The 27009-nt window shown below is 45.6% G+C and overlaps 1 protein-coding gene across 3 annotated transcripts in view; it reads left to right on the forward strand.

Moving 5' to 3' along the window:
- Positions 1–16506: 16506 nt before the first annotated feature.
- The window catches only part of Rft1 (RFT1 glycolipid translocator homolog), a 38845-nt gene continuing 28342 nt past the window's right edge, over positions 16507–27009 (forward strand). For 2 of the 3 annotated variants that reach the window (XM_021182012.3, XM_029469220.2), the window contains exons 1-5: positions 16507–16628; positions 20994–21079; positions 22849–22965; positions 23933–24122; positions 25821–25922. In XM_021182012.3, the coding sequence (XP_021037671.1) occupies positions 16566–16628; positions 20994–21079; positions 22849–22965; positions 23933–24122; positions 25821–25922 (558 nt within the window). In that variant the 5' untranslated portion in view covers positions 16507–16565. The remainder of the gene's footprint in view (positions 16629–20993; positions 21080–22848; positions 22966–23932; positions 24123–25820; positions 25923–27009) is intronic. The other variant, XM_085828491.1, reaches the window with a different exon arrangement.

The following is a 27009-nucleotide window of genomic DNA, read 5'->3' on the forward strand; positions in this document are numbered from 1 at the left end:
AAGAAAGGAAGAAAGAAAGAGAGAGAGAGAGAGAGAGAGAGAGAGAGAGAGAGAGAGAGAGAGAGAGAGAAAGAAAGGAAGAAAGAAACAAAGAAACAAAGAAACAAAGAAACAAAGAAAGGGGTCTGAGGTCAGTAAGGAAAAGAAGCAAGTTCTTTAACAAATTCTTTTGTTTGTTTTGTTTTATTGTGTCTGGCTTCGAAATCCCTATGTAGTCCAGGTAGACATCAGAGTCATAGCAACCCTCCTGCCTCAGCCTCTGGAGTGCCAGGCATATATATAGGTATGCACCATAACAAATCTTGAGGAAGAATTAGTCTTGGATCAGATTGATTGAGCTCAAGCCCTGTTGCTCGGATCTAAGTTTCTGACCTGTGAAATAAATGCAGTAATACTTGCCTCCTCGTGGAAGAGAGCTTGTCTGGCACATGCAAAATTTAAAAAAAAATTATAAACTAAATGAGACAATCTCTTTTACCCTCTACACTGCTGATGAACACCTACTGTACACTGCCTTTTGCACTCAGCACCCAGGGAGGTGACTACTCTTTTGGAGCTGACAAAAGAAAAGCAGACTAGGGGGCTGGAGAGATGGTTCCGTGGTTAAGAGCACTGACTGTTCTTCCAGAGGTCCTGAGTTCAATTCCCAGCAACCACATGGTGGCTCACAGCCATCTGTAATAAGACCTGATGCCCTCTTCTGGTGTGTCTGAAAACAGCTACAGTGGACTCAAATAAATAAATAATATAAATAAATCTTTAAGGGAAAAAAGAAAAGCAGATAAGTGATCAGGAATGACCTCTTTCCAGTCAGGAAATGACTGTATAGAGTGCGCAGAGCCCAGGTGAGGCATCCCAGGGCTCATGAGACAATGTGTTCCCAGCCAGGAAATCCAAGAAGGCTTTCTGAGGGAATGGCTCCTAAAAGATAAAGGAGAGAAAGTGTGGTCCAGGCTCGAGCAAAGGGGAGGCTGTGACTGTGGTGGATATCAGTGGTTCTCAACCTTCCTAACGCTGCAACCCTCTAATAAAGTTCCTTATGTTGTGGTGACCTCCAAACCATACAATTATTTCATTGATACTTTATAACTGTAATTTTGCTACTGTTACAAATTGTAATGTAAATATTTGATATGCAGGATATCTGATATGTGACCCACAGGTTGAAAACTGCTGGTGTATATGAAGGAGCTCAGCCCCATGCACAGCAATTGTTTAAAACAAACCAAACCAAACCAAACCAACCAACCAAACAAACAAACAAACAAAAAACTACAGATCAGGCCTGGCACAGTGGCCCAAATTTATAATCTCTGCACTCAGGAGTCTGAGACAGAGGGATTGCTACAAGTTTAAGGCCAGCCTTGGCTTCAGAGTGATGCCCTGTCTCAAAGAACATAAACAAACAAACAAACAATCTAAAGCAGGAACCCAGACAGACTGTCCTGGATGTGGGACAGACAAACTGGGTCGGGCGTAGCCAGCCAGCTGCATTATTTACTGCCCTGGCTATAAAATATTTACATGGCTTCCTGATCATTTATGGTGTTTGCTTTCCTCCCTTTGGGCTCCTGGCAGGTAAGCGGTGAGCCCTGCAGTTCACCCATGGGAGGGGACCCAGGGCACTGGCAGAGGGAGCACCTCTGTACCAGCATATCAAAAGTCCCCACCCAAGGGACTCCAGGGAAAGCCAGGAATCTAAGAGTGCAAAGTAAACACAGAGAAAGGTCCGGCTGTGGGAAGAAGCCTGTTCTAGGGCAAAGCTAGAATGGGACCCCAGCACCTCCTGGCCACGTGGTCCTAGACAGCCTGATGGACACCTCTCTTCATGGTAAAAATAGGGCTAACAATTGTGTGGTAATTTTTTTGTTTTGTTTTGGGGTGTGTGTGTGTGTGTGTGTGTGTGTGTGTGTGTCAGAGACTGATGTTAAGTGTCTTCCTTAGTTGCTTTCCATCTTAGTTTTTAAGACAGAATGGCTCACTGAATCTTATTGGCTCTACTATCTAGCCAATGAGATCCCAGGATCCATGTAAGTCCCCTATCCTCCAACACTGGGGTTACAATTGCATCTGGCTTTTCCTAGGGATGCTGTGGACCCAGAATCAGATTCTTAGCAAACAATTTACCTGAGTTATTCATGAAGTCATTCGACAGGTCACTCATGAGAGGGAGAGGGGGTGGTATTCCACTGGACCAGTAGGCCATGCCCTCAGATAATCCTAAGCTCTTCTAACATACCAGTAGCCCTCAGCCATGGTACACTAGGGAAAGACAGGAATCTAAGGGTACAAAGGGCAGCACAGGTCAGGAGGTGCCTCTTAGTTCTCTGAGAGGAGAGGGCTTTTCAATCCAGGCAATGGTGGAGTTTGGCACACCTGAAATAGAAGATTGCAGGAAGTGGGGACCCAGGCTCTTGGCTCACAGGCTTATGAGACCAGGGGTAAACTGAGCCCAAGATTTGAGCATAGGATGCTCATATGATCCAGCATAGGATGGCAGGATGCAGAAGAGTGCAGAGATGATGAGGTCTGCAGATTCTTGAAAGTAGCTTCCTGTTCTGGATGTAGACAAGGAGTCGGCTCACACGCCAGGGATTTTTCCCCCCAGGGCATTCTTGGACCATCTCATCAGTGTCTCCACTGAGAATGCTAAGGCCAGAGACCAGAGGGATCATAAGGCCATGTAGATAGAATTGGGACCAGAAATCATGTGAATTTTCCCCTAGCTCTAACTGTCCTTGATCTACGGATTTGTAGTTAGAAGACCCCACCGCAATCATCTGGCCCTGTTCCCCAGCATGGTACCAAGAAGGGGAATGTACCCACCCCAAGCCTGTTTGCCTCAACTCTTTCTTCTCCTCCCCCTGCTTTGAGCTTTGTTTATGGTGGAGGCACCCAGCCTCTACACCCGTGTGCCAGCAGAACAGAAGCCATTCATCTCAGACAGAGTTGTTGAAGGAAGGGAGCCTAGGGTCCAAACAGCAGAAGAATGGAGATGCTCTAGAAAATGGAAAGGCCCAGAAGGACACTGCCACCCAGGCTGACAGGAACAGAGGAGGAGCAGGCACTGCGTGGAGTTACACTGGAGGCCTGCAATAGCAACCTAGGGGATTTTTTTTCTTTTTCTTTTTCTTTTTTTTTTTTTTTTTGCCTTGTTTCTCAACAGCAGTTTTGGCAGGAACTTCCCACATTGAGGGCTCACTTCCGTTCCTTGGCTGCAGTTCTGCAGGTGCAACTGGCTGGAAAGCCCACTGCTTCCCCTGCAGGGTTGCTGGAGAAACTAGGGCCTGTGTCACTGCCCCTCTGCCCTGTTATGCCCAAGGAGAGAGCAGGGTCTGATCAACTCCAGCACCAGGAACTCAAGGGTATGGCTGAAGACAAGAAATCCGTCCCCGAATCCCAGGAAATTGAAATCTCTACCCTATGTCTCAAGTCCAACACCAGCCATTCAGTGTTTATTTGTTTGTTTGTTTTCTTTGGGGGTCCTGCTGTATAACCCGGCTGGTTTTGAACTCACCGCTCTTCTTCTTCAACTTTCCAGAACAGGATCATCAGTGTGCACCACCAAACCCACTCCACGCAGTCCTGAGGTCAACCTTCAGCCATCCAACGGACCCACAGGTCTTTACTAAGACTCTACAGTGCCAGACACTGCATTCTTACCTTAGTGTTACTTGACTCCAATCCTGTAATATGGTGAATACTATTATATAAATAACTCCATTTTGTACATAGGAAACTTTGAGGCACTACCTATACAGTCCAGTTACAATAGGATGGAGCTGAGCAACTTTATATTTCTTCTCTCATAGCTCTAAGGCACAGGCATGGAGAGAGTCCTTGGTATTACCTATATCAACATCTATGATTTCAAGTGTTTAAGAATGACCTCAACGATCAGGCATTTTCGGTTTTAGCCTCACTGAAGCAGAATTTGAGTCCTGCCCAAGTCAAGGCTGGCGATGGAAATGTGATACATTTTGAAGCTTAAATGAAGAGAACTGGGCTGAGTGAGCTCTTGGCCATTTGGGAGTCATAGGGGACAGTCAAGCTCTGGGGTCAGGCCACTTGATCCCTTTCTATAGTCGCATAACTTTAAGTAACTGTTTTACCTCTTAAGCTGTAAGAGGAGATCCCAAGCCAGACCTTGAAGGACTCTGGTGTGGACCGTGACTGGCATATAAAAGTCTAGATAGTCCTGGAGCATCATAGGTACACAAGGGCAATGGTAATGACCATGGCCCATAAAAATTGAGTCATGACTCAAGACTTCCTGGCAGGTCCTGAAGCCCAAGTTGGTGGGAGGACAAGAAGGGTGACTCCAAGGGGCTACAGCAGCCATGAATACGTGTGTCAGGGAGACATGAAGACCAGGCCGTAGTGACTGGAGGACTGGCTCAGGGGTGTATGTGACTGACTACACTGCCCCTTCTTAAGAGTGTGACCAGGCACACATGGCTATCTTCTATGCAAGGTGTGTTGAGGAGATTAAATGTAATCACCTTTCAGAGTATCCAGTATGTACCCGAGACAAGCTAACCAAATGCCAGGGAGTATAGGGAGTATGCCTATTTAACTCCTGTGGTCACCATGGTATTTGTGAGGGCTGGTCCAGAGACCAACCCCTGGTGTGATTCCTGGCTCCCAGCAAGCTCATGCACCTTATTCCTCAACTCTTGTGCTTTCCTGAAGAAGAATCCCTCAGTGCCCACAGGGAAGAGAACTCCTCCATCACTGAATAGGATTAGGGGTGTGGCCAGGGCCCCCTGACCTCTGGCCTTTTCAACTGGTTCCACTTTCTTCACTAGGTTAATCAGGATATGGGTCAGGACACCCAGTGGTGTGGTTTTGGCTCCTGCCTTTTCTTAGCCCCATTGCCAATCTGCAGAGACTGTCTCTGAGCCCCCAGCTGAAGTAGGCCTCCGGATCCCATCACAGGGTCCCTTGACTTCAGGGCACTTATCTGAACCTGTAATTAGCGTATTGGCTTGTTATAGTTATTGGTTAATTGTCTGACTTCCAGCCCCTGGAGAAAGCCCCTTGCTTCCGTGTCCTTGGGTGTATCTTAGAGCAGTCGGCTTGGTGCTTATCACTAATGGGTACCAACAAATGCTTGCTGAATGAACACGTGATAAACAGGGGGGGCAAAGGTTCACATTGGAGGGAGAAACAAGAAGAGCAGGTAGGAATGCAGACAGCAGGATTCCAAGCCCAGCTCTGCCTTCAATAGCTGTGGGACCTGGGGTCTTAGCCTCTCCGATGATATCATTAGGTCTTTGGGGATATGGGTTTCAAGACCTTCCAGACCCCAATATTCTGTGCCTCTGAGGAGGCAGACTGTGCCAGACTGTAACTCTAGGAAGCCTTGTGGGCCACTGTGAAGCAGGAAGTTGCCATGACAAATACAAACATATTTATTTAAAACTATTTTCTCAGAATGTTTGTGTCTGGGCCATGAATGACTAAGCCCAGAGAATTCTTTCTTCCCTTGGGGCAGCCTCCTATAGCATATGACTTGGAATGCACACACACACACACACACACACACACACAGAGGCATATACATGCTCATACAAATTCACAGTTATTCCTATAGTCCTGGTGTACACTTGCTTGCATATGTTCATCTATCCATACCGTACAACTCAAGTGAACACTCACAGAAAGATACTCATACATTTTCCCCATATGCAAAGCTCACTCATGCATCCTCACACATGTTCACACTCAAGAGCACAGAAATGCAATCACACATGTTTTCACATGTTTCCACTCCTTTGGACCATTATGTTCGTAGATACCAACAGCCCACATTGTCATACCAACTCAGGAGCAAACACACAAACTCACCCTGAAAACATGCTCTTATACCTGCATGCATATACTCATGTATATCCTTACGCACAAAACCCCACATATGTGCTCTCATGTATAATCACACACATTTTCATGCCTATGTGATCATACACCAGCTAGACCACTATACATATAGTTATGCCTACACATATGTGTACAGTGCTTTTATACTCTTGCATATGCCTACACTTTCACCTTCCACACACATGTTCACTCGTGTGCTCGTATACACCCACAATACTACTCATGCAGTCATGCAGGCACATATACACCTTCACGCACAAGCACATACACCCCTACACACAGTTATTATCACATATGCTCAGGCATCCAGAAACACACAAACTCACTCAGTCACATGCACATAACGTACAATTGTACACTCAGACACTCTCACACATGCATGTCCTCTGCTACTGCCTTGGCCCAAGCCCCTCCCACGGGCAGCTTGCCCCTGCTCGATTTTCCCTCAGGGTTCTCTTTGTTTTTCTTAGCTACGATGAGCATATTTGGAGAGGGATCTATTTTCACCCTATCTGGAAACATATTTCCCCTTGGCTATGAGCTTGGCAGATCAGTGAGGAGAGACCTAGTTGCCATGTTGTGGGCTAGGAGGGAACCAAAGTCAGGACGGCTCCCTGGGGTGGTCTGGCAGCCTCAGCTGGCGCTGCTGCCTCTGATGACTTCTCAGGTCATCCTCACAGAAGCAACTATAGCTGAAGGAGATAGCCCTCCCTCTTTGCTGCTTCCATGCGACCTGGGTTGTTCCCGTTTTTGTTTTTTGTTTATTTGTTTTTAATAAGACATGGTAGATCTTGGGCTGGTGAGATGGCTCAGTGGGTAAGAGCACCCGACCGCTCTTCCGAAGGTCCGGAGTTCAAATCCCAGCAACCACATGGTGGCTCACAACCATCCGTAATGAGATCTGACTCCCTCTTCTGGAGTGTCTGAAGATAGCTACAGTGTACTTACATATAATAAATAAAAATAAAATCTTTAAAAAAAAAAAGACATGGTAGATCTTCCGGTCCCTCTAAAATTTTAAAGGGTTAAAATACAAGTTCTATTTTTCTATTTCATGATCACTTCCTTTGCCCTAACATACATGAGGACCTTCTCCTTTCAGCCTCATAACCAATGGGCTGGTTATATATCCTACCAGTATTCTCCAGTTTCCCAGATTGAGGCTCAGAGAGATCAAGGGACATGCACCAGCCAGGGAAGTATGGGGTCCTTCTGTCTTTTTATTCTCAGTCTCCAGCACGATGGATGATGTCTCCAGTCCTCACCCCGCATAGCTGCCTGGAGATGGCTAAGGGCTGTGTTGGTGATGGTGGATTTAAACTGTCTAAAGGGTGAATGAATGGACGATTCCTGCTCTGTTGCTTTCCTGGGTAGCTGCTGTACCTGATCAGCTTCTGGACGCCAGATATTGATCACAGCAGTGTTGGGTGTGGAGCGGCCAACCTCAGGGAGGGTGGATTGCATAGACAGAGCCTCTGAAACTTGAGCTCCTTGTGCAGCCTGCATATCATTCCCTATTGAAGAAATGTCCTTTCCCATGTGAGAGCCCAGGAAAGCAGAGCAGGGCAAGCATTCATGCAGCAAACAGGGTCCTGGCTTTGTGTGTTCCTTCCTTCCCCCTGCCTGGCATGTTAGGATGTAGTCATCCACTGGGTAAATGTTGACAAAAATCAGAAGAATTTAAATGTGGACTAAAGATTTAAATATACATGTATCCAAACAAGATATTCAAATGACCTTAAGGACCTAAGAAGTTATCCAACATCACTAGAGAAATGCAAATCAAAACCGTAATAAAATACCATTTCACACCCACGAGGATGTCTGTGACCCAAAGATGGAAAGTAGGGGACTGGGGAGAACTCAGCAGGGAAATCACTTGCCACTCAAGAATTTGGATCCCTAAACACACACACACACACACACACACACATGCAAAGCACCAGAACAAGTGGGCTGGTCGCAGTGTCTGAAATGGGGGACATCGCCTCAATACATAAGGTGAAGAGCAATGGAAGGAGGGAAAAAAACCCACCATAGGCCTCCACATGCACTCAAACACTTGTATGTGCATCCACACACATGACTACACACACACACATACAGAGAGAGAGAGAGAGAGACAGAGACAGAGACAGAGACAGAGACAGAGACAGAGACAGAGACAGGGACAGGGACAGGGACAGGGACAGAGACAGAGACAGAGTATTGGCAAGGCTACAGAAAAACTGGAGACCTTGTGCATTGTGACTAGCAATTCAGAACTGGATAGCCACTGTGGCAAACAGCCCAGCAGACCTCAATGCTAACACGAATTGCCAGAAGACCCAGCTATCCCACTTCTAGAGAGGTGAACACAGACATCCACATAAAAAAACCTATACACAGAAATTCATAACACAACTTTATTCATCACAGTAAAAGAGTGGAAACAGCCCACCTGTCCATCAACTATGATGCGGGACAGCCACACAACAATCACATGCCGGCAAAATGAGCTTGAGAAAGAATGAGAGGCAGGAAGAGAAGGAAGGGGGAAGGAGGGAGGGGGAGAGGGAGGGAGGGAGGGAGGGAGGGAGGGAGGGAGGGAGGGAGGGAGGGAGGAGACAAAGGTTAGTTAAAGGAATTTTTATGGAGAAGTTCCCTAAGAGATCTGGGATCGGGAAGGAGCCTGAGAATCAACAGGAATGTCATTAGCTGTGCCTCACAGCATTGGGGATATGGAGCCTGGGGAAGCTGCCTCTTGTGGCCAGGCAGGGACCCCAGTGGAGAGATAGGGACACCAATCCACCCACAAAATTTTCTACCAAAAATGTATCCTGGCTGTCCTGGAACTCACTCTGTAGACCAGGCTGGCCTCGAACTCAGAAATCCACCTGCCTCTGCCTCCTGAGTGCTGGGATTAAAGGCGTGCGCCACCACCGCCCGGCACACTTGGGAACTCTTATGGAAGAAAAGGAGGAAGGATTGTGGTCCCTAAGGGGATAGGAACTCCACAGGAAGACCAACAGAGTCAATTAACCTGGAACCTTGGGGCTCTCAGAGACTAAACCACCAAACAAACAACTACACAGGCAGAACCTAGGCCTCCCTGCATAGATGTAGCAGATGTGCAGCTTGGCCTTCATGCGGGTCCCGAACAACTGGAGTGGGACTATCCCAGAAGCTGTTGTCTGTACATGGGATATGTTCTTCTAGCTAGGCTGCCTTGTCTGGCCTCAGTGGGAGAGGATGTGCCTAGCCTCATGGAGATTTGATGTGCCAGGGTGGGCGGATACCCAGGGACCCCCACACACTCAGAGGAGAAGGGGAGGTTAGATGGGGGAGGGGTTGTAGGAAGGGGTGACTGGGAGGGGGCCAGTGAATGGGATGTAAAGTGAATAATAATGAAGGAAAGATAGAAAAAATGAAAGAGAATTATTATGGGCTCTGCTTGATGGCACACCCCTTTAATCCTGGAACTTGGAAGGCAGAGGCAGGGGATCTCTGAGTCTGAGGCCAGCCTGATTTACCTAGTGAGTTCCACACCATCCAGGGCTACATACTAAGATCCTGTCTCAAAAATTTTTTTTACAGGAATGGAACACAGAGGTCCAAAAATATTAAATATTTTTCAACATCCAAGGAAGGAAATAGTGTCCACCCTATTGATGTAAATGTGACAAAATGATGGTAATTGCTCGTGTTTGTAGTGCATGTTCATTCTATGTGCCTGGTAAAATAGACATTTCCATACAAGTTATCTTATGTAATTCTTACAGTAACCCTCATGGAAGGTTTCATGATCACTTCCATTTTATAGACCATGAAACAGTGACAGAGAGGCGGAAAGACGCCCCAGGAGCATTGGCGCTTGGGTCAGTTTGGATCAGTCTCTTTTCACAAGAATGGTTCTATGAGACCTGGTAGCCTTCACACCCACAATAAGAGCCAAAAGACAGGAATGAAAGTTGCTGCTATGGCTGTCTGTTTTGGAGTTGTCTCCAAGGATACACCTAAGTTGGTGGAGAGCTTGACCAGGATACAGAAGGGACAGGTCCAGTGCTCAGCGTGGCATGAATCAGGAGCGCTGGGCACCTGGGAGGAGCTTTTAGAAGGCTGGTCTGGGAGCATGTGGGGCTACTTTCCAGCCAGACTGTGGTTTTAAGGGACAGGAAATGTAGCATGTGTTTAGACGAGGGGTGGCCTAAACCCTCAACTGGCTCTGACCCAAATTCTTTGGGGTTATGGATACACAAGGGCAGCCTCATGTGACCCTTCTATGTGTGTAGCCTTGGAGCCAAGCCCCAGGGACAGTTCCTTTCCACCCACCCCATGAGAAACCCTGTGTCAGGTCCAGGTCAGTGATGAGTGGGCCAGGGACATTTCCTCACCAGGGACTTTTTGAGTTCCTGAGAAGTGGCTTGAAGGAAACGGTAAAGGGAACCTTTGATGCCCTGCAGCTAGGATTCAATTTTATCTCTGCCACCCCTTAGAGTCTCCGTTTCTCCATCTGTGAACTGTGAATAATTATGTTTTGTCATTAGCCCACCTTATAAGACTGATAGGATATTGTTGAGGTGAAGTGCAGATTCTGGGGCCTAGATAAAGAACCAGAATCAGAGAAGCGAAACTGACACCAAGACCAGGACACATTTTGTACACGTTTTCTTTTTCTGTCTTGATCTATAGCCCAGGCTGGGCTTGATCTCAGATCCTGTCTCAGCTTCCCGAATGCTGAGATTTGAAGATGTACACTAGTGTTTCACAGGTTTGCAGGCACACACGACCAACCCCACGTCCACACATGCTCATCTAAGAACTCCCTCATACTGCATGCTTTCCAGCTTCATATGTGTGCACATATGTATCTACACATACTATCTCAAAGCAGATTCTGGCAAGCAGAACGAGCAAATTCACACTGACCCGCTTGTGAACACATGTGACTGATTCCCCCCACCCCCATACAGGGTTCCTCTGTGTAACCTTGGATGTTCTAGATGTTCTGGAACTCACTCCGTAGACCAGATTGGCCTCGAACTCAGAGATCAGGCTGTCATTGCCTCCAGAGTGCTGGGATTAAAGGCATGTGCCACCACAATACCCAGCTCAAAGATTTATTTACTTACGTATTTTATGTATGTGGTGGGTACTTTGCAGGCACATCTCACATCAGAATATGGCCTCAGACAGTTGTGAACTGCTATATGGGTGCTGGGAATTGAACTCAGGACCTTTGGAGGGGCCATGAGTGTTCTTAACCACTGAGCCCTGGTGTTGTTTTTGGGGCCAGGGTCTCACTCTACAGCTCAGGCTGCTTCAAACTCACACTGAATCCTTCGTTATCCTCCTGACTGCTGAAATTACAAATGCGTTCCACCAAGCCCTTAATTTGTATTCATTCACACGCTCCTGTTCACGGACTTGCTGTTCTCAAGACTGCCGGCTCAACACTGGCTACAGGCTGCTGGGTACAAGAATTCTGCACCAAGAGTAGCCACGGCCAACTACTAGGTTCACCCACAGGCTCAGCAAGTTCCCTCTTCCGGGCTCCACTGACTGTGACTGAAGGGGATCTTCTTTGATGCTTCAGCCAGAAAGATCTCTCCACCTACCCCATCTCTATGTTCCCCTTGCATGTTTTTGGTACCTCGGTCTGTCTGCTCTCACTTGGGGTTCTTCCCAAGAGAGACCCTGAGGCCTGAGAGTGGAGTAATAGTGGTTCATTCTCTCTTAAGCCCCTTCCAATGCCCAGCTCAGAGCTCTGGATCTGGAATGAACCACATTGTTATTGTTGGTATTACAGGCTACTCTGCACAAATCAATGCTCAGAGATAAACCAGGGTCTTGTGGCTGCCTACCAAGCTTCTCACACCACTCCATAGAAAGACCTATGATCCAGGAAGTGCTGTATGCACAGTTCCTGACACAGGTGTTCCCAAGGCTCTCATTTAGGCACTGTCTCCAGCCCTGATGTCCTGACCACTCCACTGGTAGCATGTCCTATTGGAGAGTTGAACAAGCCCAGAACAGCTTTCAGCACTTCTTTACCCACTTTGGGCAGACAGAGGCTTCAGACCACTGAGGCAGATAGATTTCCCAAGGTGCCTGAAGGTACCCTCAGGGAGTACTTTTCAGAGTTTTGTCCAGAGCATCATAACCAATCAGGCTAATATAAAGTTCCAGGCCAGCCTGGGCTACAGGGTAAGTAAGACTTGTTGTCAAAGGCAAAACAGGCAAACACCACAAAAACCAATGCAGATACCCCAAATCCTTCCTGAATCGTAACTGCTGGGGGTGGGGGGAGCACAGCGTTCCAAAGGGATAGTCCAGTTCACACTTTGGTGTTTCCAACCACCATCCCTCAAACAAGTCCCCTAACTTTGCCAAGTCTGTTCCCTGGCCTGTACAGCAGAGGGGACAGTGGTCTTGTTGGGCTGCTACTTTGCCAAGTCTGTTCCCTGGCCTGTACAGCAGAGGGGACAGTGGTCTTGTTGGGCTGCTAACGGAGTTCAGTTTGATCATGAAAATACCCAGCACATAGCTTTGTAGACTCAACAACATGGGCTGTTGTGACCACAGCAGCCTTGTCATGCCCTGGGACTTTCAAGTGAGGGACAAAGTGTTGATGTTCTAGTTCAAGGAGAGGCCCTGTTGAAGGTTTTCCAAACAGCGAAAAGCCTTGGTCTGGGAAGGCCCTTGCCCAACGAGCCATGCCATCTAGTGGCTGTTGTGTGGGAACATGCCCAGTCCTGGTGCCTCCGCTCAGCCCAAGTCCAGGCCTCCACTTTCCATAGCTTTTACTCTGCCTTCCACCCATTGGCAGCCTCCCATCCTGCCCCATTGCCCTGGAAGTCTAACTGGCTCAGCACCAGCCCAAGCACCTCCCAATAGTACAGTAATGAAATGCGACTCCCAGATCAGCTTTCCCTGGCAGGGAGGTCACCTGGCACAGAAGCAAGCAGCAGGAAGGAACCCTGAGGAAAACAGCTTGTTTAGTGACCACCATTTATAGTTCTGAATTCTCAAGGAGTCTTTTTTATTCTTTCACAATTGATTCCAATTTGGGATTTTATGATTTTTCTTCAGATTTCAGTTTTTAATCTCTTAGTAGAATTTAAGCTACTTGTGGGCCAAGCTGGTCTGCTAAAATTATCACACCCACCTTAACAGGACAGACAATATCTATATTTATGTTTATATTCATATCCAGATCAGTATCATAGATACCGTGGCTTAAACCCAGGCCTTCACACAAGCTGGGCCGTCACAGTACTACTGAGCTATAAACCCAATGCTAGTATAATATCTCTTTAAAACAATCAGCACTGACCATGCCCCAGTGAGTATATGAACAACATAAATTAGACTTGGTTTTTATCCTTCTCCTTCTTCTCCTTCTTCTCCTTCTCCTCCTTCTTCTCCTTCTTCTCCTTCTTCTCCTTCTCCTCCTTCTTCTCCTCCTTCTCCTCCTCCTTCTCCTCCTCCTCCTCCTCTTCCTCCTCCTCCTCCTTCAAGGTCACAAAGGTTTGGGGGGTGGACCTGGAAGAACTAGGAAGTGTTATTGGGGTGCATTAGGTGAAGTTGCCAAATAATCAATAAAATATTTTGAATTTAAACATACAAACAAACAAACAGCACACAGGGGGTCCTCCAGTTGGTGAGCTGCAGCAGGACGGTTCCAGGAGAAGTCTGTCTGATGGTTAAACCTCACATTCTGTGTCTCAACACTCAACAAAGCTCATTCTGCCTAAGATGAGGACACAGAGGCTTTGAGCCATACAGTCCATGTTCAGCAGTGCTAGCAACAGTGATACACCAGGAGGCATTCCTGAGAGCTTAAGAGTGTTCTCTGTCGGTACATAGGATGCAAGAGTACAAAGTGCTTTAAGGAACTATCGTAGTCAGCTTGAGCTGTTGTAACAAAACACCATAGACTGGGATGCTTAAACAACAGATTTGTTTCTCCAACCCTGGATCCTAGAAGTCCAAGATCAGGGTGACAGCTAGTTTGGGTCTTGTGAGGGGACTCTTCATGGTTTGTAAATAACCACCTTCTTGCTATAATCTACTCACAGTGAACGAGAAGTCATCCCACCCAAATATTTTGAGGTACTAAGCATCAAAACTATGATAAGCAAACACTGCATCTCTAAGATGTATCACCAGCCCTCAGACATCATCTTTATATGGCCGCTGATCCACCATACCCAGTCCCTCAAATGTCTTCTTTGTGGGCCACTGGATGCACCATAGCAGCCCTCAAATATCTTCTTAATATGGTCACTGACTCACTGTAGCCATTCCTCAAATAACTGGGCAATGGCCCCACCATAAAGGCTACATCTTTATCCTAATTACTTCCCAAGTACTCTCCTTGTATTATATATGTATATGATCACATTCAGGACTGTCACTGTTTGAATTCTGAGAACACACATTTAGTCCATAGCAAGTACAGACTGTGGGTAGTTAGGGGTCAGGATGGGGGCCCTGAAAAAGTGAAGAGTACTGTCAAGGAAGAGATTTGGGCAGAGAACATGACAAAGAAACATCCAACAGGGTCTCTTTGAGGACCACTAAGGGGGCCGGGTTTTTTGTTTGTTTGTTTTGAGACGGAATTCCACTATGTATTTCTGGCTGGTCTGGATGTATGCTATATAGACCAGGCTAGCCTCAAACTCAGAGATACACCTGTCTCCTGAGTGCTGGGATGAAGGGATCCAAATGTGAGCATCTAAAATGTACTGATAAAGACGGTAATGATGTATAAGATGACAGGCAGTTACCAGAGAGCAAGGAAGGCCGAAGAGCTTTGAAAATGGTGATCGGGCTGGTGAGATGGCTCAGTGGGTAAGAGCACCCGACTGCTCTTCCGAAGGTCCAGAGTTCAAATCCCAGCAACCACATGGTGGCTCACAACCATCCACAACGAGATCTGGCGCCCTCTTCTGGAGTGTCTGAAGACAGCTACAGTATACTTACATATAATAAATAAATCTTTAAAAAAAAAAAAAAGAAAAAAAAAGAAAATGGTGATCATGTATGTTGGGAACTTGACCCTTGACCCTTGTCCCTATGTCTGACCCTTGACCCTGATCTGTTCTGCCCAGGCCCATGATGTGCAGATTTGAACAAGGCACCTCACACCTCCAAGGCTTACTTTTCTCGTCTTGACAATCAGGCCAAGTATCAGGGCCTTGGGAAGGTTTCTACAGAGAACTACATACATGAAAATTCTGTGTCTGACCTTCACTCCTCAGTTCTTCCTTGCAAAATTGGGAGAAGACCTGTCCAGCCCAGTTGGTGGAAGGGTTATGTAACTACATTCGTGTGATTGCCAATGGCAAGAATCTCACTGATTAGTCTCTGCTGAGCAGCAGAGCCACTGCTGGCTTGTTTTGTTTTCATTTGCTTTGAAACAGGGCCTTCTGCATCCTAGGCTGGCTTCAAACTCACTGTGCATCTAAAGATAACCTTAAACTTCTGATTCTTCATGCTTCACCGCTGAGTGTTGGATTTCAGGCATCCACAGGTGTATATAGTGCTGGGACTGAACCTAGAGTTTGAGTGTTACCCAACCTCTGACCCCACTGTCTAATACCACAGTACTTGATTTATTTGCAAGACAGATATATTCATAAAAGGAAACAACTTTTTTTAAAATTTATTTATTTTATTTATATGAGTACACTATCACTGTAGTCAGACACACCAGAAGAGGGCATTCCATTATAGATAGTTATGAGCCACTATGTGGTTGTTGGGAATTGAACTCAGGACCTCTGGAAGAGCAGTCAGTGCTCTTAACCGATGAGCCATCTCTCCAGCCCCAGAAAACAACTTTCATTAAAAAAAATAATAATAAAAGCAAGAAGAGAGCTGGGGCTGTAATGTCTCTGTGTGGTAGAGCACTTGCCTTGCATGCATGAAGCTCTAGGTTCGATCCCCAGTACTGGGAGGCTGGGGAACAGGGAACAGGAGTACAGGGAAGATAATTAGCAGGCCTGCAAATTAGCCCAGCAGGTTAAGAGCTTACCGTGTAAACCTGCCAATCTGAGTTTGATTGCAGAACCCATGTAAAGGTGGAAAGAGAGAACTGACTCCTGAGAGTTCACTGATACACACACAACTACACTGTGCAAAAATAAATAAATATTTAATTCTCATCACTTGGGAGCTGGAGACATCTCTTAAGTGAATTCCAGGCCAGCCCTGGCTACATAGAAAGACCTTATTTCAAAATAACAGCTGGAATTGCAGCACTTGGGAGTCAGAAGCTGAAGCCCGCAGATCACTGAGTTCAAGGCAAGTCTGCTTTGCATATCGAGTTCTAGGATAGCCAAGGCTACATGAGACCCTGTCTCAAAAAAAAAAAAAAATCAAGCCAAAAGATATCAGTTGGGGCTAGGGGTGCGCCCCAGTTATCCCAGTGTTCCAGAGACTGCGAGTTCTAGGCCAACATGATCTATAGGGATCGGCGCTGAACACACTCTCAAAACAACAACAAAAATCAAGACACCCCAAGAAAAGCAAGAAGGGACTGAAACACAGCCTCACAAGTTGTTTGGAGTCACAGCTTCTTGTGCTCCGCCCCCCGCTGTCAAAGACCCAATCAGGAGCGAGCCTGTCCGTGACGCCATTTTTCCGCGACGAAGCGGGCGCGGGCCCGGTTTCCTCCTAGGAGCCGTGGGTCTGGGGCTATGGGCAGCCAGGAGGTGCTAGGCCAGGCGGCCCGGTTGGCCTCCTCGGGTCTTCTGCTGCAGGTACTCTGCTGCGCCCGCTCCAGCGCGTGGTGCCGCGGCCAAGCCTCCCGGGGAGGCTGCTCTGGGTCCCCCGCACTGCACAGGGTTCCACGGGGGACCACGGAGGCGGGGAGGGGCGCCGGGTCTAGGAGTTGGGAGACTGCGGTCCCAGTCTTGGCTGGTGACTACAAACAAGCCATTTTCTTTCTGAGCCTTGTGTTTCCGTGTGGTGAGAGGAGACAGTTTAAACAACTATCAACAAACAGTAGACGGAGGCTACTTTAATCTGATGTTTTAAGGGGTTCATTTCTGGAGTGTTCCACTCTTGATCCTCAAAACTGTTCTTCAACTCTGATTCTCATTGAGTTTAGAGAGCCCATATGGCGTAGCTAAGAACAGGGATCCGGGTTCAGGCATTGCTTGTTCAGTGACCTAGGACAAGTCACTTCAGCCCCTGAGCTTTTAGCTCCTTGTTGACAAAAAATGAGTGTAATAGTATCTAATTCAGAAAGCAATTTGCATTGATTGTTTGGGATCTTTTGAATAAGCTCACTTAGCGCAGTACCGGCATCCTAGTGTGCACTTAATAAACTGCATCTGCTGTGTGTCCTTGGACCGACTATTTTTTGGCTTTGTATTTTTTTTTTCTTTTGCAGATGACACTTGCTAGTTCGTCCACATGGTCCAGAGTCCACCTTCACCTTTATCCTAGAGAGGCACAAAGAGGTTAGGAGAGAGAAGCGGGCTGAATTAGATTCAGGTTAGGTGGCCCCTTTTAAGATAAGAGTTACTTGGGTTAGGTGTAGTAGCTCAAGTCTTTCAACACTCAAGAGGTTGAGTTCTCTGTGAGTTCCGATCTGAGCTCCAGTCTAGATAGGGTTACATACTTAGACCTTGTCTCAAAAATAAGTTCAAATCAATTGACTTTTTTTCTGAGCATCGGTTTATTCTTTTCTTCCTTCCTTCTTTCCTTCTTCATCTTTGTCTTCTTCTTCTTCTTTTTTTTAAAGACAAGATCTCTCTATGCCTCCCTGGCTGTCCTGTAACTCACTTTGTAGACCAGGCTGGCTTTGAACTCAGATCTGCCCTGCCTCTGCTTATAGGCATGAGACACCAGTCCTGGCTTTTGCTTTTGTTTGTTTGTTTGGTCGGTTGGTTTATTTTTATTTATTTATTTAGGAAAAGATATTGCTATGTAGTCCAAGCTGGCCTTGAATTCTTGATATACTTGCTGCAGTTTACAAAGTGCTGGGGTAACAAGCACATCCCTCCATCCCGGCAGCTTCCTCATTTTGAATGAGAACAGCACTGCAGCTTCACAGGGTGATTAGGAAGATTAGGTGAAATAATTTCTGTTACGTCCTGGCACACTACAAGGTGCTTAGTAAATGTTAGCTACTTTTATTAGCATAAGAAGTTTGTAAATGGCAGTTTAGGAATAGAATAAGCTATATATAAAGGATATAGAAAAGTGCCTTGCACACAGTACATGCATAATCAATGTTGGCCACTCTTCTTTTAACTCCACGTATCTAGTTCTTTGTTTTTCTGTTTCACAGTGTAGGTGAGTTCAATGTGTTATACATAAAGTTTACTTATTTTATGTATATGAGTACACCATCACTGTCTTCAGACGCTAGAAGAGGGCATTGAATCCCATTAGAGATGGTTGTGAGCCACCATGTGGTTGCTGGGAATTGAACTCAGGACCTCTGGAAGAGCAGTGAGTGCTGAGCCTCTCTCCAGCCCCATAGTGTTGATATTTTCTATGTTGGGTAATACCTTACTCCCTAGATTGGTGTTGTAAGACAGAAACGGGTTATAGCGGAAGACACTGGAGCAGGAATCTGTGTGAAGCCGAGCCGGGCCGTTCGTTTGTTGTTTGATATTAGGCAGGATTGCTTCATTCTGAGTTCTGATTCTGGCGAATTTGCCTGGTTGTCATTTGCTGTTGGGATTTGAAGCTAGGACTCCACACATCCTAAGCCAGTGCTTTAGCACTGAGCTATAGTCTCAACCGTTGATTGTCTTTTGCTGTTGTTTTGTTCTTGAGACAGGGTCTCACTATGTAGCCCTGGCTGGACTAGAATTCTCTAGGTAGGCCAGGCTGGTCTCAAATTCAAAGAGGTTTGCCCACTTTTACCTTGTGGATGCTGGGATTAAAGGTTTGTGCCACTGTGACTAGTCTGCTTGGTTGTTGTTTTGTTTGTTTTTTGATTAACAGATGTAAAAGTTATAGATGTAAAGTATTTTTTTTTTTTTTAAATGAAAGCAAATGGAGGCTATGTTGTTAATAAGGGTCCACTGGGTGGACTTAAAACTCTGGGGCTGGAGAGAAGGCTCGGTGGTTGAGAGCGCTGGCTGCTGTTCCAGAGGTCCTGAGTTCGATTCCTAGCAACCACATGGTAGCTCACAGCCATCTGTAATGAGTTCTGATGCCCTCTTCTGGTGTGTCTGAAGACAGCTGCAATGTACTTATATATCATAAATAAATAAATCTTTAAAAAAAAAAAAAGAACAACTCTGGGTAGCTCTAGGAACCTGGATTTTATTAGCCCAAACCTTTATTCAGACCAACTAGAATATACTGATATAACCTGAGACCATAGTGTCTGGGATAATAATAACTTCTGAAATGTTCAATTTGTTTTTTGTTTTGTTTTGTTTTTCCCCTGAGAGAGGATTTCTCTGTGTATCCCTGGCTGTCTTAGAACTCGCTTTGTAGACCAGGCTGGCCTCAAACTCAGTGATCTGCCTGTCTCTGCCTCCTGAATGCTGGGATTAAAGGCATGTGCCATGACTGCCTGGATAAGTGTACAATTTGCAATCAGTATATATTAGTGTACAAAATGATGGATTTTATAATTGTGTGTGTGTATGGATTTTTAAAAATCATCATAAAATGTAGATTCCTTGAGTGTTTTTCTTCAGTCTTATGTACTTCCTTAAGTTATGCTGATATTTAAGATAGCTTTGCAGCACATTTTATTATATAATTTGTCTGAGCTAGCCACGATGTAAATTTTATTGCCTTTATTTTTTACATTTAAAAAATGTTTTCACTTCTATAATCTTATTTTAGCCTTGTAATCAACCTTATAATATCTTTAGTTTCATTTGACAGAGAAAGTTGAAGCTTAGGAGAATCAGAAGATGCTCCATACATTTCAGAGCTAAGTAATGGGTGGAGACTCAGCTGAGGACTTTCTCTAATAAGACTATGAACTGGCTTCCAGCCACCAACACTGAGTGTGGAATTTGGCGTGTATATATGAACCTACATGATTCTAAGAGGCACAGGGCTTTCATCAGATAGAAAAGATCACCTCTGACTCCACAAACATGGTGATAATCTTGCTACTGGAGACCTGGCTGTTCTGTGACACTTTAGGAGTAGTGTTAATGACCTGGAGATTTTCAGACCATGGTAGACCTCTAGTCTACACTGATTGAATCTTCCAAAATGGCAGCTGTATGAATGTATAGGTAACTGTGCTCGTGTTTAACACAGAGTTGACTTGTCATTAGTGGTGAGGAAGAGAGAACACTCACTAGTAAGACTTGCATCCTAATCAGCTCCATTTGGGAGCCCCGTTTAACGTCTCATGGGAAGATCTCTTTGTTTAGGTGGTTTTCTTTAATGGACAAGTTTGAAAGTCTCAGGGTGTGTCCTTGTTAGATGACTCCTAGGCTGTTAGCTGGACTCTGTTTTCCCACTCCCATTTTACATTATCTTATGGCTACAGTTGTTATTTAAATGAAAAGTGGCAAGTGTTCAGTCAACAGTGTTTCCTGTGTAAGACAAGAGTAAGTAAATAAGTAAGGAGATTAAAAAGTCCTTAGAATCCCTAAATATTGTCAGACAGAGAAGAAAGATACTAGGTCTCGTATTCCTAGTGAGTCTGCTATACTCTGCAGGCTCTTGTTTTAGTGAAGTTTCTAAGTGGGATTTTGGGAGTGTCCAGTCTTTTGACTTTGTCCTCCAAAAATGTGTTGGGCTGCATCTACACAGCTATCTTGGGACTCAAGTGGCCCATGGCCCATCAATTGGTATATCTGGAGAAAGTTTTAGCTAGGGGCCTGACAGTGTCAACCATGATCACCATTCTCTCTTCGTCCCCTTTGACTTTGAGCCTGAAGATACAATCTGCCAAGGCTTCTCGTCTCTTTAAATAAGGGAGATTCCCAGATACCTTCCTGGGTTGTTTGCCCACAGCTCTGGATGCTGAGAGACTCTAAGGAATCATAGTTCACAGGAAGCAAGTATGTCAAGGTCTTTATAGCCAGGCAGCTGGGTCATCATCACATCACATCTGGAAGGACAGCTACGCGGTCCTCATAGTCAAGTCAACGCTCCAGACATAACTCAGATGTATTTTCTTACAGGTCTTGTTTCGATTAATCACCTTTGTCTTGAATGCATTTATTCTTCGATTCCTGTCAAAGGAGATTGTGGGCATAGTGAATGTCAGGTAAGAGGAATGGACCCTGGCACTTTCCACAGCTGCCATCACCAGTCATGGGTTTTTCAGATTGTTCCCATGTGCCCACTCAGATTTTAGAGTCCTGTGCCTTTCCCAGGAGCAGAACATTTCAGCAGTGGCTGAGGAGTGCAGGGCGGGGAATGAGCGGGCACTGCTGTGCTTAATGGACCCATGCAGTGTTTTCCATTAGCATCCTCCAAATGCACATTTCCCCCCTAGTGTTCTGGTTTTCCTGCTCTTAGGGCCCAGGAGAAGAGTGGGAGTAATTCATCACAAACCTTGTCTCAGGTATAATCCTGTGTTCTTGTCCTGCTGACACAACACAGGAAACAGGAATTGTGCAGTTCGTGAGGATGTGTCTCAAAATTGCAGGGCTGGGGACAGCTAGACGCCTTCACTTCTGCCTCAGTGATTTCATAGTTGAACAGAGCTTGCATCCATGTTATGAATTCTATGGAAAGTAAACTCGTTTTGTCTTGTAAAACTCAGCTTGTTTCTTCTCTGTTCTAGGACACCCACACTTATTTTGTCTTCACAAGTGACACACACACACACACACACAATGTAGGAAATGATGTCCTTAGAATAGCTCAGCTTCTCATGTGTTTCTTTAGAGCCTGATAAACAAAGACAGCATGTTCTAGTCAGAATCTCATGCCTGCTATTTACCAACCAAATGCTCATGATGTTTTTCAGAGAGCCTAATGGCAGTTCTCAAACTTGGGACTGGCAACGCAGCCACCTGGAGCTTTGTACTAGGTAGGGTTCACGATCTCTGAGGCAGTGGTGACAGAGGACCCACTGAGACATACTATTTAAAAAGTAGGAAGACAGAGCGAGCAGATATTTCTCCCCATGCACTCTCCTCCAGCTTGCCAAGTGCCTGCATGACAGCCTTAGCCATTTCCCCCCACAGTGGCTTTGTCTCCTCCTCTGCCATGCAGATGGGCTCCTGGGGAGTCTGTGCACTTGGACCACATCACCAGGCTGCTGGCTGTAGAGGCAGGGAAATGTCAGTTGCTTTTCTCTAGGTGCAGGAAGACTGGCTCAGGTGCTGGCCCCCTGCAAGGGAATCAGCAAGTCTTCCTGATGAGGGTTGCAGCAACCTCTGTCATGGCTGCCTGTCGTCGTGTTTGTCCTGAAAGTCTTTTGACTAGGACCACTGTGTGATAGAACCCCTGCTTTGCTTAGAGGCTCCAGGTCCCCTTAGTATGTGGGGTGCTAAGCTTGTGGGTTGTTTTGTTTTGTTTTGTTTTGTCCTTACACCCTCTGCCATAAGCTGCAGACTCTGGTCCCTGCAGCACTGGTCTCACAGTCTGTGCCTAGCTTGGTCCTAACTCAGGTTTTCATGTGGCTCAGAAGGATGGGGCTCGTCAGAGACACTGCCATCTACATCCCCACCAGGATGTTGGGAGTTTGCTTGTTTTTTCCTGAAGTGCTGGAGATGCTAGGGAAGTGCTATACCACTGAGCTATATCTTTAGTCTCCTTTGAACTTTTTTGTTTTGAGATAGAGTCTCACTGAGATGCAGACTGGCTTTGAACTTATTGTATAGCCCAGCAGGCCTTGAACTTGTGGTCTTCTGCCTTAGCCTCCCAAGTAGTTGGAATCACAGGTCTGTGACACCAGGCTCATCACAAGTGGCTTATAACCAATAACTTTTCTTATTCCTGTTGCTAGGAAAATCTCAAAGGTTCTTTCAGTAAAACATCTTACAAAGCCTGGCGGCCTTCTCAGTTTCCACATTTGCTTTGTAGACTAACACTGCTTTACTCAACCACAACCTTCCTGGCCAGGGAGGCCTTCCGAAGAGCTTGTCTGAGCGGGGGTGCCCAGCGGGACTGGAGTCAGACCCTCAACCTCCTGTGGCTAACGTGAGTTGTACTTCAGCACATGACATGTGCCAGGAGCATGGTAGTGAAGTGACAGTACCTGCCTACAGCCAGTCATCTCCAGACTGGATCTGTAGTGGGTTTGGGAGCTAATTTTAGTAGCAAAAGGGGAGAGTGTCTGGGTTGGAGATGCTGCTTGGCCTGTTTCTCTCCATAGCCAGGAGGGCTTCTGGCTGGGGTTCCTGGACTAGGTTTCTGGCCTACTGCTGGACTGATTTTATTCCTCATCTTTATATCCTGTAGTTTCCCTGGAGCCTTTAGCAACTTCTTAATATTTTTAAAAAGTCTGTCAAGGCTTTCTTTACATGTTTCTTCAATTCTTTAGAATGTTCTTGTAGACCAAGTATGTCAGCTGAAATTAATTTTTAATAAATGGTTTTCTCGGCCTGATCCCTGCAGCGAGGCTGGTGGTCTTTCCCAGTACCACCCTTGTGTAACTCTGTTGCCTCACAGAGATGCCTGTCAGAGGGCTGGCAAGTGTCCATCATATTAGCAAGATGGCTGTGCCTTGTGGAGCACATGAAGCGAGCACCGTGCTGGGGACTATTGGTTATTTGGGGTGCAAGACATTGTAGAATGTCTGACAGTCATTCTAAGCATGGGCAACAGGTTTTTGGTTTTTCTGGAAAGTTTCCTTATTGACTTAGTCTAAACCAGTGGATACGGGGTAGGCTTTGGAGTCAGGTCATGAGTGGGTCTTGCTTCTGGTCTTGTCCACTTGTTTATAACCTTGGCCATGTTACCAGCCCCTTTCAGCCTCAGGTTCCTTTTAAATGGGGAGAGTGACTGAGGTTCATTGTGAGGTATTAGTGTATTCTTTCCTACTAACAGAGTCTTACTGTGGTAACTATTTTTATTATAACTATTGCTTTCATTCAGTATTACTGTTTTAATGTATTTTTATACTTAAAACTTTGTATATTAAAAATCGTCTTTTCTATTCTTCTAGTGTCCCACTGGGTATATTTTGGTCCTCGTGCTTGGGCTGGGTCTGGTTGCAGTTGCTTGAAGTGCCTGATCCAGATGTGGTCCCCTACTATGGAACTGGTGTGCTGTTCTTTGGTCTCTCAGCAGTTGTGGAACTTCTGGGAGAGCCTTTCTGGGTCTTGGCACAAGCACATATGTTTGTTAAGCTCAAGGTCAGTGAACCTCTTGTGACTCGGAAATGTGAGCAGTAATAGAAAGTGTGGGGTTTTGTTGTTGTTGTTGATTGTTTTGGGACAGGGTCTTACCATGTAGTCCACGCTGGCCTGAAACCGACAGAGATCCACTTTCTGAATGCTGGGACTAAAGTTGTGTGCCCTCATGCCTGGATCCATTGTTTGTTTCTATGTTATGCGGCTGGGTAATTTGCTTGTGAGTATGTCTGTGCATCATTTGGGTGCCTAGTGCCTCCAGAGATCAGGAAAGAGGTTAGATCTCCTGGAACTGGAATTATAGACAGTTGTGAGCCACCATATAGGTGCTGAGAACTGAACCCAGGTCCTCTGGAAGAGAAGCCAGTGCATTTAGCTGCCGAACCTCTTCAGCCTCCAGATCTGTGCTGTTTTACAGAAAGCTTTCACAGGAAAGAAAGATTTTTCTAGACTAGATTGAAAATTAGGAAAAGGTAACATGATGAATTTGTTATTTTAAATTTGTCAGATGGGCTATGTTAAAGTTTGTTTTTGCCAATTGAGGCATGGCAGGAAACATGTATAATCCTAGTACTCCAGAGGCTGAGGCAGGAGGATGGTGTATTCAAGGCTATTTTATCTCAAAAAGCAAGTAGATGCCAGGGACATGGTTCAGTTAGTAACTTGCTGTCTAAGAATGAGGGCCTGTGTCTCTATCCCTGTACCCATATTATAAGCCATGGCTGTAATTCCAGCCCTGGGAAGACACAGGTCCTGGGTCTTACCTGACCAGCAGCCTAACCAAAATAGGAAGTTCCAGGTTCAGTGAAAGATATTTGTTTCAAAAAATAAGGTAGAGAGCCACAAAGTAACACACCTGACCCACACACATGCACCTGCTGCACACACGTGCACACATATGAATGCATTGAACACACATACAACCTGTGTTGGGGCAGTTACCTCTACCTCTCTACATTGTAAATGAAAAACAGGGTCTGTAATAAGGAAGATAAGAGTTAGAATGGAATTTAGGATTGCTATAAAACATTTCATATTTCCCTGTGACCTTGTTTTGTTGTAAGTGATGCTTCTTTTCCTCTTTTAAAATTCCTTTTTTTAGTAAGAGGAATGAGTGAACGAGTGGAGGAGCACCCTCATAGAGGCAAAGGGGAGAGGGATGAGGGGGGATAGGATGGGTGGGTGGGTGGAGGGGTACCTGGGAAGGGGGTATCATTTGAAATGTAAATGAATAAAATGATTAATCCAGCACTCGGGAGGCAGAGGCAGTCGGATTTCTGAGTTCGAGGCCAGCCTGGTCTACAGAGTGAGTTCCAGGACAGCCAGGGATACACAGAGAAACCCTGTCTCGAAAAACAAAAAACAAAAAACAAAAACAAAAACAAAAAAAAACAAAGAGAAAAAAAGGAAAAAAAATCCTTTTTTATTTAATGTGTACTAGCATATATATATATATATATATATATATATATATATGCACATACATACACACACACACACACATATAATCTTAAGGCACAATATACTGAATAAGAATGAACTACCCACTCACCCATTTCAAGAAATAACCGTTCCTGTTGATGCTTATGCCTAGCCAAGCCCCATTCCCTCTGCCAGGGTAGCCACCATGCTGAAGTTTGTGTTTGTTATGTCATTTCATAGTCACTCTTTGATAACACCGCACCTTTTGTCTGTGTGCAGGTTCTTGCTGAGAGCATGTCGGTCATCCTTAGGAGTGTCCTGACGGCTCTTCTTGTCCTGTGGCTGCCTCACTGGGGTCTGTACATCTTTTCTTTGGCTCAGGTGAGAGTTGTGGCCTTACTTTTTACACGTCTGTCTTCCCTCCTTGTTCCCACTAGCATGTGCTTATGTTCACAGTATTCATGCTCTGGGATAGTTGGGAACTAGAATCCTGGCTGGCTAGCACTCCTCCAGCTGCTCTGTCCGCCCTGCTTCACACACTGGTTTCCTTGGGGACCTGGAGAGGGCCATGCACTTGCTTTCTGATATCCAGCATCAGAAACTCCTGTGAGATATTCTGTGGGCAGGTCAGTATCAGAATGATCTTTGATTGTCTTATGGGGGAGCAGGGGAAAGGTAGGGGGTGGAGTAGAAATCAAATTGTATGTGTATTATTTTCCTTGATTTTCAATCAGTTGTTTGCAGAATAGGAGGAAATGCTGCCAAGTATATTTTAAACTTCTATTGAAATCTCACATAATTCAGAGAGAATGAATTAGTCCAAGCAAGCACATTTCCAGTTGTAGCAATTCGACTCCATCTTATATTCTGGTACAGCCTACAGTTCTAGCTCTAATAAAGATGTTGCTGGAGTAAAAGTACTGTTTTTAACAATGAATCCTAAAGCTGGGCTTGCTGGCACACACTGTAAGAGACAGAGGTAGACTGATTTCTATGAGTTCAAGGCTAGCCTACTCTACATAGGTAGTTCCAGGCTGGCCAAGGCTTCATAGAGAAACCCTGTCTCAAAAACATAAACAAACAAATAAATAATAAGTAGAAATGAAGCCTAAGGTCAGATATTTATTTACCAGATATCAAAAAGGCATACGAAGTGGTTTGTAGTGGGTTTTGTTTTGTTGAGATAGGCTCTTGCTGCGTTGTCCAGGTTGTCCTTGAAGTCAGTTTGTCTGGCTTTGATATGTAGGCTTTCCTGTGTTTTTGGTTTGGTTGTGATTTTTGTTTTGGGGACAGGTTTCATACTGTGTCCCAGTCTAGCCTTGAACTTGTAGCAGTGCTCCTACATGAGCCTGGAAACTGCTAGGGTTATAGGCAAGAACTCCCTGCCTGGATGTCTACCGTGTAGCTTTCATTAGTGTCTGAGAAGGCAGCTGAAGTTGCTGCTTAGGAATGATTTACTTGACAGTCT

The sequence above is a fragment of the Mus caroli genome, unplaced genomic scaffold (genome assembly GCF_978045245.1).
Source record: "Mus caroli unplaced genomic scaffold, Mus_caroli_1 scaffold_12, whole genome shotgun sequence".
NCBI lineage: Eukaryota > Metazoa > Chordata > Mammalia > Rodentia > Muridae > Mus > Mus caroli.